General features: G+C 39.2%; 1 protein-coding gene and 1 long non-coding RNA gene across 4 annotated transcripts in view; both read right to left on the reverse strand.

The window, feature by feature from the left end:
- LOC143687661 (uncharacterized) overlaps positions 1-6,384 on the reverse strand; it is a 103,401-nt gene extending 97,017 nt beyond the window's left edge. The window contains exon 1 of the long non-coding RNA XR_013177626.1: positions 6,130-6,384. This is a non-coding gene — a long non-coding RNA (uncharacterized LOC143687661). The remainder of the gene's footprint in view (positions 1-6,129) is intronic.
- Positions 6,385-11,224: 4,840 nt separating this feature from the next.
- MMD (monocyte to macrophage differentiation associated) overlaps positions 11,225-14,750 on the reverse strand; it is a 68,084-nt gene continuing 64,558 nt past the window's right edge. For all 3 annotated transcript variants that reach the window (XM_077164835.1, XM_077164836.1, XM_077164834.1), the window contains one exon: positions 11,225-13,161. In XM_077164835.1, coding sequence (XP_077020950.1) covers positions 12,961-13,161 — 201 coding nt within the window. In that variant the 3' untranslated portion in view covers positions 11,225-12,960. The remainder of the gene's footprint in view (positions 13,162-14,750) is intronic.

The raw sequence follows: 14,750 nt of genomic DNA on the forward strand, positions 1-14,750 counted from the left end.
TCATAGGACACAGCATAAAGTCAAACTCATGGCTAAGACTGATTATAGTGAAAGGATACAGCATAAAGTTAGTAAAGGAAAAAGGACATGGGACATGGTCCAGAAGAAACCAGGCACAAGCTTCCAAACCCCTCTGCATTGGAGTCACACCAGATGCACTTAATTCCCCCAGTAATGAGTTGTGACAACATGTGTAAAACGTTGCTAATCAGGGGAGCTTATTAGAGACTCAATGTTCCAGGTTTGTATGGAGGGAGGTCACCTCAACCTAGCATGTAACCAAATTCCAGACTTCCAGAAGGTAATCAAGTGTTCAGTATAAACTACACTGTTTATACAAACAGTTTGGAAGAGTAAACCACCTATGTCAGGTAGAAAATGGAGAGAACACCCCTGAAATCTAAGTTCCCAGACACTGACCAAGAACCAAACTTGCAAACAGGTCTTTCAAAGGATAACAGTCTATTCAGTTATGTTAACTCTTTTCTGCACAAGGACATTCTACAAAATATCTGACCAGTGTTCCTCAAAACTGTCAAGGCCCACAAAACCAAGACAAGAGGAGCCTAAGAAGACATGACACCTAAATATAATGTGATATTCTGGAATAGAAAAAAGTACATTAGATAAAAACTAAGAAAATCTGAATAAAGGATGGACTTTAGTTAATAATATTTTATCAATGTAGATTCATTAATAGCGACAAACGTACCATCCTAATGTAAGATGTTTATAATAGGGAAAATTGGGTATGGCATATGTTTTAGCTTGCTAGCTTCTGGAATGCAATATACCAGAAATGAAATGGCTTTTAAAAAGGGAAATTTAATAAGTTGCTAGCTTACAGTTCTAAGGTTGTGAAATTGTCCAAATTAAAACAACTCTATAGAAATTTCCAATCCAAGGCATCCAGGGAAAGATACCTTGGTTCAAGAAGATGTTCAGTGTATCTCTCTCAGCTGGAAGGGCACATGGCAAACATGGTAGCATCTGCTAGCTTTCTCTCCAGGCCTCTTGCTTCATGAAGCCCCCCAGGAGGCGTTTTCCTTCTTCAGCTCCAAAGGTTGCTGGCTGGTTAACTCTCTGCTGCTTGTGGCTATGTCATTCTGACTTCCTTCTCTGCTCTCTCAGAATTTCCAAAGGTCACTGGCTGGCGGGCTCTGTGGTTCTCTCGGCCTCGTGGCTCTGCTCGGCTCTCCTGTGGCTTTCTCATGATTCTCAAAAAGGCATTCTCTCAAAAAATGTCTCCTCTTTTATAGGATCCCAGTAAATTAATCAAGACCCACATAGAATGGGTGGAGACACGCCTCCATCGAATCAAGTTTAATAACCACAATTGATTGAGTCACATCTCTGTGGAGATAACCTAATCCAGTCTCCAACCTATAATACTGAATAGGGATTAGAAGAAACCATTGCTCCCACAAGATTGATTAGGATTAAAACATGGCTTTTCTAGGGTAAATAAATCCTTTCAAACTGGTACAGCATATATGGAAATGCTGAACTATCTTCACAAATTTTCTGCAAATCTAAAACCATTCTAAAATAAAAGTTATTAAAAATGAAGTAAATTTTAAAAATAAAAATGAATTGAACAAAGAAAAAAGTACAATTTATTGGTGGTGTAACAAGGGTAAAGTGGAGGGAAGATGCTGCACAAGTCTTGATCCAGTTTTCCCATAAGTTTTTAAAATTTACAGTCAATCTTTGGGTGTAGGGCAGAAAAGTACTCAAATATGTAGCCTCACTGGTGCCTGGCTGATCCTGGATGAGCATGTCTTCCATGGAGATAATGTCATCTCCAGACTCCTTGCTTTCCTAGATGAATAAGCCTATGTAAATCATTTGGGTTGTTCTGCTGGTTTGTTGTCTGTAATGTGAATATCTACATAAGCATCCAGTTTATTTTCAACACCATAAAAGAATGGGAAATTTGGAGTCAGAATACCCTGAATATCGTTTCTATGTCCTCATCTGTAATATGGAGATATTTACAGTCCCTGGGGCACAAGATAATTTAAGATATGTGAAATCTCTCCATGACCTGCAAAGAACTGAGAAGTTTTGTTTTGAAATGTCCTTATCTTTTAGGAGACAAGGACTTTCTGCATCTTTTTTCCCTCTAAGGAGCTCTTTTGGCTTATTCACTCACTTCAGTTCAACACATTTGTCAAATATCATTAATATGTCTGGTTCATTAAGAACTACCCCAGCTAGGTAATGGCTTCTCTGGAAGGGCAAGAAGATGGAGAAACTTGGGTTTGTCAGAATCCAGACAGGAAAAGTTGGGTGTGGCTAGGATAAATTGACTGGGATGGGGATGATAACCCACAAGAGTTTCATGCCTTTGGTTGCTGGGAATTGAAAGCCAAGATGGCCTGAACGAGTTATTGGCTGACGTAACTTGAAAGTCTACAGTTAGCTGGGCTTTAGAGTTCAGTGATACTGTAGCTTAACAACAGAATCAAGGGCTCAGTTTTTTCTTTTCTGTTCTGTTATCTATAGTGGTAACTTTATCCTAAAACTAGCTCCCATCAGCGTACTGGGATAGCTGCCAACAGCAAGTAAGGCTGTCAGCTTTCTCGCTCACAAGGGAGATGCATTAGGGTGGGCACTTAGAGAACAAAGGTCACAACCCAGGACTTTGATCATCCTATCTTAATTAGCTCCTCTCTATCCCCAGTCTCTTGTTAGTCACTAATCTTGCATTATTTCCTTCACAATAGGAAATAATAAAATATATATTATTTTATTATACTTATAATTTATTTGTATGTTTACTTGTTCATAGTATAGTTCCTCCTCTGGAATATAAGCTCGATGTTCACCAGTGATCCCTAAAACACCTTCTAAGGAGGATAGGTCTCTCCTTAGAAACACAGGAGAGAGGCTAAGCCTGCTACAAGGGGTTTTCCTTCTGTATTCTCTTCTCTATGGCCACGTTGCTTCTTCCTAGCATCCTGACCACTGGGCGGGAGTCTGCCAGTAAGGATTTTGCAGGAATAAGAAGATCCCAGCTGCCACTTCAAGGATCTTTTAAGATCCAGGGTTGGTGTAGTCTGGGTAGAAAAACTGGACTCTTGACCAGAGGCACTTGGGTAAAGTTGAAAAGACAAAACTGATGGATGAATTGTCCTCAAAGTGAAGAGAAAAAGGAATAGAAGGTAGCAGGTGCTAAAAGAGAAACTATGCATGCAATTTAGGATCTCACAGCTTTTTCTGAGCAATTCACGAATACAGCAACAGCCCATGCAGAAAGTTGAACTGAGCTCTGCCAAGGGAGTGCAGAAGGGGCACTCATATATGGCAAATGCTGAAGTAAGTGAGAAAATGTTCTGATTAGCTGATAGTAAGTTTCCACTTTACACAGGGGGTTCTTACAAAGTGATGAGCAGATATACATTGATTAGCATGGTATGCTTATCCAAACTGATAAGACATCTCTCCTGTACTCAAGCAACAGGGGCTATTTATCTGCACCCTGTAGAATGCGTTTCATTTTCACAGAAAGCCCCTACAGGTCAATTGGTTTTGGCTCCTAGTAAAGCCCTTCCAGGAAAGGGGTCCTCCTCCTACCAACTGCCCAATGCAGGAAGCTATTTTATTTTATTTAACACAGGGTTGGCAGTCAAGTGGGTGGAAAGCAAGATGGCAGGATAAACTGGCTCAGGATCTGAACAGAGGGTAGCCATGGCAGAGCTCCTGCCACACACACCATCTGTCCACATTCTTGAGCACATTAACCACACTTTCGCATGGCTATGCTCCAAAGGCCCTATGAAATAATAATAGTTCTTTACATTTCAAGAGCATTTTACAACTTACAGAACATGTTCCCAGACATTACCTCATATCATTGTCACAGCCATTTTGTGGGGCTGTTTGATTATTCTTATTTTGCAAGCGAAAACACCAAGCATCAGAGCAACTTTCCAAAAGCCATGCAGTTAAGCCTAGATGCAAATATTCTCCTTCAAGTCTTAAGTTCATTCTACCTCATTATAGTTAAGAATGGACTGACAACTTTGGAGATGGAAATATATTTAAAATACATTTTATATACCCCTTAGGTATGGGGTTTTATTTGTTTTGTTTTTGTTTATAGTTGAGTTGCTGTCTACATTACATAAAAAATGACATTTTATATAATATTAGAGTTGAGTTGCTTTCTGTCTCAGTAACTGGGGATTTTAGGCCCCAAGGAAGTTGGGTGCTGAAGGTTTTCGGTTTCAGAGTTTTAAGATTTGACTTAAGAAAGAAGAAAGAACATTTGGAAATAAAGAACAAGGAAAATCATGTTCATGCTCAAGCAGCTAAAAAAAAAAAAAAAAAGCACAAAGGAATGAGATGTTCCCTCTGTGTTTTATATTCTTTTGCCAGGTCCTTTAAGTATGCTTCTATTCTTTTTTCCCAAATTTAACTCCCCCTACCACCCCAGACTTAAATAAGGAGCAGATGATGCTTCATAGAAGACTAGGTAAAGTGGCCTTTCAGCAGTTATTTTTGCCGGGTGCAGATTTTGGCTTGATTTCCCAGTCACTGTGTGATCTTGAGTCATTATTTCCCTCCAAGGGGCTCAGTTTCTCCAACTGTAACACAAAAATCTGAACATCTGCCATCAAATGGCCTCCAAAAGAAAACTGAAAAAGAAAGCAGACTGATATCCATGAAGGCACTTGGAAAATTTCCAGAGAGATGTTTTAAGCTGGGAGATATTAATAGAGCACTTCCCAGAATATCTGGATTTGTAGGTTTCTACAGCGCAGATCCCTCTCCTGCCCTGGCAGTAAGACTAGCAGGACCTTAGTAATCTACCTGGCTGGGATGGGACCTCATTTCTTCTAAATCTGGTGCTCTAATTGCTCTTCCAGGATGCCAAATGGTTGATTTGGTTGGTTTAATCACAGCTCTCATCCAGTAAGGTGTTAACAATTTGTTCTGAAGCTTCAGGAAACTCCGTGTTCTGAGAGAGAGATACACTCAGTTCTTGATTACCCACGCTAATGGGCAGAGCTTATTCTCAAACAGAAAATGACCTCAAGGAATGTGAATCACTCTAATTCAGCATTGCAATAAAACTTTTTTACCTTCTTAATTTTGTTTTGCTCAGGCTGAACTTTGCTAGATGGAAGGGAGAGGTTGCCCAGATAAATGCTAAGTTATGGGAGGATGATTGTCTGGGGTTAAGCTTAGCTCGTTTTCTTTCTTTGCTGTCACTTTTGAAGACTTCAGTACACATACTTATGGCTCTTCTGACAGCCTAGTTTCCCATTTTCTGGTTCTCTCAATACCACTGCTCTTTCAGCAAATACTCCTTTCAATGTCATTGACCGTCAGTTTTTCATTCACTCATTCTTTACTTATTTTAACATACTTCCTTTCTAATCTTAATACAGTAATGCAGGAATTACCTTAGGATAGCAAATTAAGTATTTGCTTTCCATAAGAATTCTATGATGGTACATGATTGTTGGGGGAAAGAAAGAGGGGGAAAAAAGGCCTAGAAATACTAAGGCAAAGAAACTCATCTAGGATTCAGTACACTGCAGAATAATTCACATGCATTTATAAGATCATCTTCATCACTTTCTGTTATGGATTGAATCATGAACCTCCACAAAAACATATTCAAGCCTAACCCCCAGGCTTGTAAATGGGAACTCATTTGTAAATAGGTTCTCAAAGATATTATTAAGATGTTTTTAGTTAAGATGAGGCCAAACCAAATCAGGGCAGACCTTGATCCAATATGACTGGAGTCCTTATAAGCAGAAAAAATTTGGACACGCTAAGAGACAGATGGGGAGAAACAGCTATTTGATGGAGGCAGAAATTATAGACTGCTGACGAGCCATCACCAGAATGCTATAGACTTCAGAGAAAGCATGGTCTTTTTGATACCTTGATTTTGGACCTTTAGTCTCCAAACAATGAGACAACAAATTTCTGTTGTTTAAGCTGAATATTGGTGGTATTTGTCATAGCAGCCCCGACAAACTAAGATACTCCCCCAAATAACAAATGAGTTAAAATGCATGTAAAACATGAAAAATGGGCCTGGGCTTCAGTAGGCACCCAATGGATACTAACTATTTTTATTATCCCCCACCATTGACCCCTACTCACCTTCCAGACATCCTATGCAGCATTCTCCTAAGTGCACGTCATGCTGTTCCTGAAATCTGCAGAGCTTTTTCCTGCTCCTGCCCTTGCTGTTTCCCATGCTGGGTATGCTGTCCTTCCCCTATCCTGTTTCTACTTACTGTCTCCTCACTTCTTATCTCCCTGACAATTCCCTACTTAGTCTTCAAGTCTCAGCTGAAACATTGCCTGGGAAGGAGGACTTCTGACTCCCTTGGGCAGAGTTAATTACTCCCTCCTCCAATAAAAGCATCCAATACAAACACTGCGTTATAGTTATTGCACTCTATTTATTTAGTTCCCATGTCCTTCTCCACAGCAAACTGCAGGAGCCCAGAAGGCAGACACTGATCTGTATTTGTACTTTATCCCCAGCCACAAACACAGCCTCTGATACACAGTACAACTGGGGTGAATGATGGAGGGGCTATAGGCATCACAGATACTGTAAGCAAGGAAAGAAAACATCTTGGTCCAGACAGGTGTTTCCCATTCATCACCCCTCACCTGAGAGAAAAGGTAAACCCCCACCTCAAACGAACATGACACACTGAAACAAATGAGCAGCTAGAGCGAAAGGTGATTTATACAAGGATGAGGATTGTTCATTTCAGGGCAGAGTTCACCCAATGTTAAGAATAGCCCCAAATAGTGGTACCCAATGAATATTTGTTGAATGAATCTGTGGATAAGGGCTCTAAAACACTCCTGGAAAAGAAATAAGGTGGAAGAGGTATTGTAGTATTGGAACTGGAAGGAGTTTATTTCTTTAATAAGCCACAAAGGTGCTGGTGGTGGGGTGAGCGTGAAACCTCCAAGAGGCAAGCAGATGGTGACTAAATTTCTGTCCAAGAAGTGTAGGTTCGGTAAAGTGAAGAAGGCCTTTTGTTTTCAAAGTGAAGTAGGCATGTTCCCATCTAGGCACAAGAGAACTGCCCCAGCATTCTCCTTTTCCACTCTTTCTCTATGCAGTGCTCAACTTCTCATCTAAAGAGATGTTGAATATTTAAAGAATATTCCATTGAAAGAGCACAAAATTATTAAAAAGGCTGGAGCGGACCACATGCCTTAGTGTGGCCTTGGCCAAATTTTGATGCAGGACAGTATATAAGAGGTAGAAAATCCACAAGATTGCATTTCAGAGTGCTGCTGAACTGTGCCACCAGGTTGTTTCTGCATGAAAAATCTCCACAGGTGGGCCATAACCATAATTTTAAAAACTTGGCATATGGAAAGGAGGTTAACATTTATCTAGTGCCAATCATATGCCAGAATACGTAAACTAGAGACTTTCAATATATTATTTAATCCTTATGACCACACTATGAGGAAGGTGCTACCTCTTTTGCAGATAGGAACCAAGGCATAAGCTCACCCATCCAATTCAGCACAGGCTGTCTGCTTCCATGCCAACTCAACACACAGCTCACAGATGGGATTCAGGAAACCCTTAAGAGCACCAAATTCTTAAGAGCTCAAAAAGTTTTGCTAACTTTTTCAGTAACTGATACATTTGACTGAGCATACTAAATGTGGCTGGGCTCAGGACAGCAAGAGGAACTGTGACTTCTCCCAGGGAACAGGCTAAAGCTTGAAGCTCACCTTAAGCCTAGCCAGTCCAGTGTGACTTTTGATTTCTGACTGCAGTGAAAGTCTGAATGATAACAAGCTGCATAGAAGAATGAGACTGTTCTGTTGTGTTATACAGGCACCCTGAGAGAATAGCTTAACTCCCCTTGCTAAGCAGTTAGCCTGCATGGTGGCACTGTTTTTTGGAAAATTAACACCGTGGTTACATTGCAGGGATGTAGGTGGGAATAGCACAGAACATAAGAACATGTTGTCACTGTCTATTTAAAATAGCAAAAGCACCAGAATGACATGAATGCAGTAATTCTAACCTTGTTAAACTAAAAACATTCCTCATGTGCTCTTGGGAAACTTTATTTTGCTTCACAAGAAGGAAAGTGAACCAGCTTCTTAGAGGTCAGTTTCTTTTGGAGATCTATTTCATTCTCAATCTAGTTGGCATATTAGAAAAGTAGATACAACCTGAAGGTGCCAAGTAAAAATGCAGAGGTTTGAAATGAGATTTATTTGTAAAAGTTCTTCCTTTGAGTAAATTCATTTATAATCTTTGACCCAAGAAGTTATACTCCTGGGAATGAACATTGATCTAGGCCTCCTGGGGTTAAAAAACTTACTTTATGCAAGGTACCTAGTTTGTCTATGCTTGTTCCCTATCTGTAAAATGGAGATAATAAAATTATCAACCTATAATTTTTATAAATGTAAACTAGCACAGTACCTAATATATAGAAAACACTCAATTGTTGATCATTCTCTTAAAGACCCAATCATAAATATGGACAAAGTTTTTTGCACAAAGATGTTCACTACAGCATTGCTTTCAGTGAAAAACTGGAACAATCTAAAATTAGATGAATAATAGACTGAACTACAAAATCACCAAAAGATGATGGGGTCATTGAAAATTCTGGCTATAATAAATACTACAAAGAGATGCTTATTATATAAATGAGGAAAAGCGGTATATGAAATTACATATATGGTCTATTTGCAACTGTATAAAACAAAACCCAGATCCTATAAATAGAAAAAAATAATTCAAAAGAAATACATAAAAATGCTGAGGCATAATTCCCATTAGAGCAAGTAGACTGTATAATTTTTAATCTCTTTTTTTCAAAGTGTTTTATATACTTGCATTACTTTTAGAGTAAAAAAGATGAAATAATATTAAAAATTATTTTCAAGTGTTTCCTTTTTGAGTGCTGTCTGCCCAAAGGCCCAAAAGTTGCAGAATTGAAAATTTTGTTTTCGTGTATATTATTATGTTCAGAGAAGAGGACTAGAGTGAAGTAGGGCTCACTACTTCACTCTAGTCCTTTGAAGTAGGGCAAAATAATTTTCCAAGCTTGTGAATTATGATAGTTTGTTCTGTGGAAACGTTAGTAAAAAATGCTTGGATTTTTCTTTAGGAAACACTGTCAAATACCAATTTCTTATCACCTTTCTTGTGGCTGTTACAAATGTTTCAGGTGACTTTTGGCAGGGAAGCCACTGAAGGGAGGAAAGGTGAAAGAGTCAGGTCCCAACTCTCTCGGTGCTCATGATTGTTCAGATGACCTTAATAAAACCAAAGTCTCTCATGAAACGTTTTTTTCCGTCTCTTTCTTCTCCCACGCCACTCCAACCCTGCCCTCCCTCTTCTTTCATCTGACAAACTCCTTTGCCCTTGCTTCCTACTATAAGCCCAGTACTATGCTAGAAGCTGAGGACAGAGGTGGATAAGACATACTCCCTTCTTTGAAAGGGTTCAGTCCCACAGGGGCATAGCCAAGTAAATGCAATCACAGTGCAATACAAGGGCCATAAAAGAATAAGAGCAGTCCTGTAGCATCAAAGAGGATGAAACCACTGACTGTGCACAGAGCTGGGTTAATGTACCAGTGGAGGTGGTACCTGAGGGAGGCCTGGAATAAGGAAACATTTTATGGGCAAGAGAGTGGTTTGGGTAAGGGCATTCCAAACCAAGGAATGGCAGGTCCAAAAGCAGAGCTAAGTAAGGGCATGATGTTGTGGGGGAAGGTGTGAAGGTTACTGCAGCTAGTGTTTTTTAGAGTTCAAGTGGGTAGAGGGAGGATCGGCAGTTAGCATAAAGAATCCATGCTAAGGCATTTGGTGTTATTCTAGTAGGCTAGTAGTCAAAGGAAGTTTTGGTACAGGGGAGAGAGACAGATTTTACTTTCTAGGGGATAATCCTGGTAGCAGTGTGAAGGATGAGCTCCTTGGAGAATAATCAGAGGCAGGAATACACACGATGAGGTGGCTGCAGAACTCTGAGAACTGCAACCTAGCGCTTTAACTAGGGCCTTGTAGTTGAAACAGAAGTGAGGAACCAGATCAGGGGAAGTTGTCACTAAGGTAGAAATGACGGCCCTGGTTGACTGGTATCTGGATGTGGGGGTGAAAGAAGAAAAATTGTAGATGGATGACTGGAAGGCCAGGACTGCACCATTCACTAAGATAGAAAATTCAGGAGAAATGGGTTTGGAAGGGGAATGAGGAAAGCTAATGAACTAAGTTTGGGACAGGTTGAGTACAAAGTATCCGGAAGCACATAGACAGTTGATTCGAGAGGTCTGGCTATCAGTCAATCCCTCTAGGCTGGAGCTATTGATGGGGGAGGTAGCAACACATTAGAGGGGATACTTTAGAAATAGATGTGGTCAGTCCACAGTCTGGGGACTGGAGGTCCTAATTCTTGGAAACAACACTTTATGACACCCAGTCCTCAAAACCGGATTTGATAGAGGGTTGCTTAAGGGTTTTTGAGGCACTAAACTGCATGAATAATGTTTTCTTTTTCATGTCATACTTGCTGGATTTTCAGTTCACATTTTTTGGTTGGTTTTTGCTGACACTGCAAAAACAGCAGTATGGAGTAAGAAGGCTTTGGAATGGATAGAACTGTGTTCCCTTCCCAGCTCCCTATCTTAGAATGAACCAGTTAACCTCTCTAAGCCTCAGGGTCCTGCACTGTAGAAGAGGGAGATTACATTAGGGTTGGGATATGGCATACATCAGAGGATACTAGGCCCCCAACTGCTTTGAAATACAAAAGCCTGTAACTCCAGCTCTGCAGAATATTATAAAAGCTAAACTGAAAGGCTTCTCTTGGTAAAGGTATATTTACAGAATTTATATTTGTTAGGCCCTGATTAGAATATTTTAAACAAAAAATGTGCTGATAAGTGTTTGTATTGGTTCTGGTATTTCAATTATTAAAATGCAGACTGGAAAGTTCTAAATGACAGGGCATATTTGTTTTTCTTCTTATCCAGACTTAAAAAAAAAAGGGGGGGGGGCTGATATGTGATTTACAAATGCTAGAGAACTTGAGCTTTCAAAAACGCATTGTTTTCACGGCAGGCAATGGTGGTGCAGTGGCAGAGTTCTCACCTGCCATGTCAGAGGCCTGGGTTCGATTCCTGATGCCTACCCAGGTCAAAAAAAAAAAAAGCATTATTTTCACAATCTAATTTGGAGACAGTGGGACAAATCCAAGTAACAGCTTTATTCTAGTTTACAGAACAAATTTTACATACATTTTAGTGGTTTTGACAGTGGTACTTTTGAGCAGACTTTAAATGAATCCACAGAAAGTTAATACATTAAAAATCAACATAGTGAAACAATAGGCATCCAGACATTGTAAATCATGCATACAGGTAGGGTACAGTTGGTGCTATCACTGAGTACCTCGCCTTCTAAAGAACTCACCAGCAAATACCAGTTCTTCTGTACCTCATTCCCATATAACTCACCAAAATCAGAGCGTCTAAATATATACACAAAATAAGCCCTCTTCTAAAGCCACATACATTAGTACAAAAATTACAAAACCTAAATGTCATCAAATTAATAGGCAAATGCACTGTTCAAGCCGATTAACTAGGAAAGAGGCAACATCTACCATCTGATCTAAAGGCAAGATTGCTTAATTTATTAAAACACCAACGGGAGAGATTAATCAACAAAGCAACTGATATGTTAATCTTAATATAAGACACTTAGAGAAAACCAAAAATAACACATTGAATATCACTCTGAGCCAGAATATAACCCATGCACTATAGGCACATGAGTTTCTATCTGTCAAACAATGCTTTAAATATTTTTCTATGACAAAAAATATATATATACATACATACATACATATATATATATATATGTAGGGAGATGTAGAAGAAATGTGGAAAGTGAATTTATGCATTTAATTTCACAATTTAAAATGAACATCAAACTGATCATGTAAAGCTAATTGACAATGCCTTAACCATCAGGCACCAAACAAGAAACACAACTGTTCACTGCAATTCATAATACTCTTCAGTTCTCAGCAGATGGCCCACCCAGCAATACTATCATAATATGGATATGAACACTCATCTAGTGTTGAAAGAGACCCTGAAGAACACATGGCAGAGGCATAGAGGAAAAGCTGGATCTTTTGAAAAAGTTTTTGATATCAAAATACTTTTCCATCACTGGTAAACCCCACTAGATCAAGTATACGGCCCAAAGCAGCACTGAATTCCGAGTCAGAGGTTGGCAGAAAAGTCTGGAAAATTTCAGTTTTTAAAAATTGGCAATTTCTCCACACTTAATAAAACTATCAGTAGAGGTATGTTTGTTCTTTTGTGGAATGTTGACTGTTTGCTGCAAAAATTCACATGAATGAAGAAATGCAGAGATATACTTCAATGGAATATTTTTTAAAAATTTACAAAAAACTAAAGTTTCTAGTTAAAAAATAACCATGTTATGCCAAGATGAAACATGGTAAAAAGTAGTGTAAGTTTTGTCCATGATTCTTTACACAGCTAATGGGTAAGTGATAGAAACAATTTTTTCTTAAAAAAGGAAGCTTTGTAGTGCACTGACTTTTACATCCTGACCTAGAATTTAGAAAAATCATGTAATAAAATCTGTAAAATGAAAATACAAAATTCTGGTTTGTAAACATCAGTTCACCAAGTCTATCGAGTCCTTCATGATAGTGGGGTGGAATGAATAATTAGTTCACTATCTTATGTATTTGCTGTGAGGTGGGTAGGGAACTTCCAGAACACAGCTTTTATATTTTCACAGTAATTATATTCAAAAGATAAAAAGAAAGTCAGTGCAATTGTTTCTGTTTTTGTTTCTTTGTGTGCAATTTTCAGCTCTACCCTGCTCCCAAGTACCATAATTGAAGTAATACTGGTTTGGAGACCTCGTACAGACTGATCATAAATGTCGCATAAAGTCTGTAGGACTTCGGTAAAGATATTTCCAAATGGCGTAGTAATGCACTGCAGCTGCCGTGGCCACAAAGAGGTGCCAGATGGCATGGGCGAATGGAATGATGCCATCACTCTTGAAGAACACAACTCCCAAGCAATAAATTAAGCCCCCACAGGCAAGTTCATGAAGTCCATCGGTGTTATTCTGTCAACAGAGTAAAAAATGAAAAGGGTTGGATGTTACTCTGATGTGATAAGCTACAGAGATAACTGTAATTCCCTCTAAACTTCCTCAGAGTCTAGACAATAAAAAAGCTCACTGTGAACAGAATTCTCACCTGTAAACATGAACCAAACATAAAAGAAGTCCCTCATCCATCTACCTGAATTGCACTTTGCATTGAATCTTGATTTGACCAAGCACACATTACAGGTCTCACACTAAACAGCAGCACATACTGCTCAACTATAATATGTTTAACCAGACAGTAATCATAGCCAGGCATTTAGTACATTTTACTACAATCCTCAATTTTTCTTTTCCTTCCTGAAAGCTTTCTTCTCTATTTAGGCACACCCATGGTACTTAATCTATACCTTAAATCTCTACTGGGTTTTTACTTTCCTTTGTCTCCTCAAACAATGTTCTACACTGATTGCTTCTTTGAGGCTTTCCTGCTTGTTTGAACGTAAAGCTTCCTTTTGGATAATGTAAAAATCATAGGCAGAAGTGACCTTTGATCACAGATCATCTAATAGAAGATATCTCCTAACCTTCTAGATGAGAAGCCAGGCTTTTTTAGTTTTTGCAGCCCAGGTGTTTCTTAGCTTAACAAAATTTGTGTGATTTAGGGCAAAAAAGGAGATTTTAGACAGTGCCTTGGTATTCAAAGACCTAAGTTCATCTACAAGATTACACCTGCTTGTATGAACGAGAGGGGAAGAAAATAAAGGCAGTGCTTAGGAAGCTGATGAAGAAACAAGACCCCTCTGAATGTGCTGGATCCTAGGGACTAGGAATACAAAGGTTGCAGTTTCTGCAGGATGGTGGAGACCTGGCCTGATCATGGCAGGGCCTTGGAGAGGTAAGGGATGTGTGGGTGTCCCAGAGACCTGGGCAATGAGGGCTGCAGCCTTGTGAGCCTTGAAGCAGGTCCTTGCAGCCAAGTCCAGCAAACAGCAAATGAAGACTGATGCAGCCACAACTTCAAATGGGCAACATGGGTCTAGGCTAAAAGCAATGTCAGCAAAAGGCTACCATGAGGTGAGCAACAGGTGTAAGAATTGATCCTATTTTCCCAAGTTCGCATATGCCCTCAGGAATCTTGTGGGATCAAAAGATAAGGAATTATCTTTTGATAGTTGACTGTTATTGAGTTTCTCATTAACCTTAATAAGATGGGACTTCAGCCAGGTTTATTCTAATTTTAAAAGCTTAAAAAAAAAAACCCAAACATTGATTACTTCCTCAAGGTTACAGAGCACTTGATACCTATTTTAAAAAATTTCCTATGTGTGTGCATTAGGAGCATTTTGTGAGGAAAGGGTTATGGCTTACATCAGATTCTCAAAGGGGCTTATGACTCCAAGCTGTGAGTCACTCATCTAATACAACCTTTAATTTTAAAGATGAAGAGACTAAGGTCAGAGAAGTGACTTAGTAATTAGCATGAGGTGACACAGAAGGTCATGCTGTAAAAGATACCGCTCTTTTATGTTTCTGGCAAAACAACAGGCAAGGTTCTACACCTAGGACACAGGTTGGTTTTGACACACATTCTGGTTAATAGTTCC

The sequence above is a fragment of the Tamandua tetradactyla genome, chromosome 6 (genome assembly GCF_023851605.1).
Source record: "Tamandua tetradactyla isolate mTamTet1 chromosome 6, mTamTet1.pri, whole genome shotgun sequence".
NCBI lineage: Eukaryota > Metazoa > Chordata > Mammalia > Pilosa > Myrmecophagidae > Tamandua > Tamandua tetradactyla.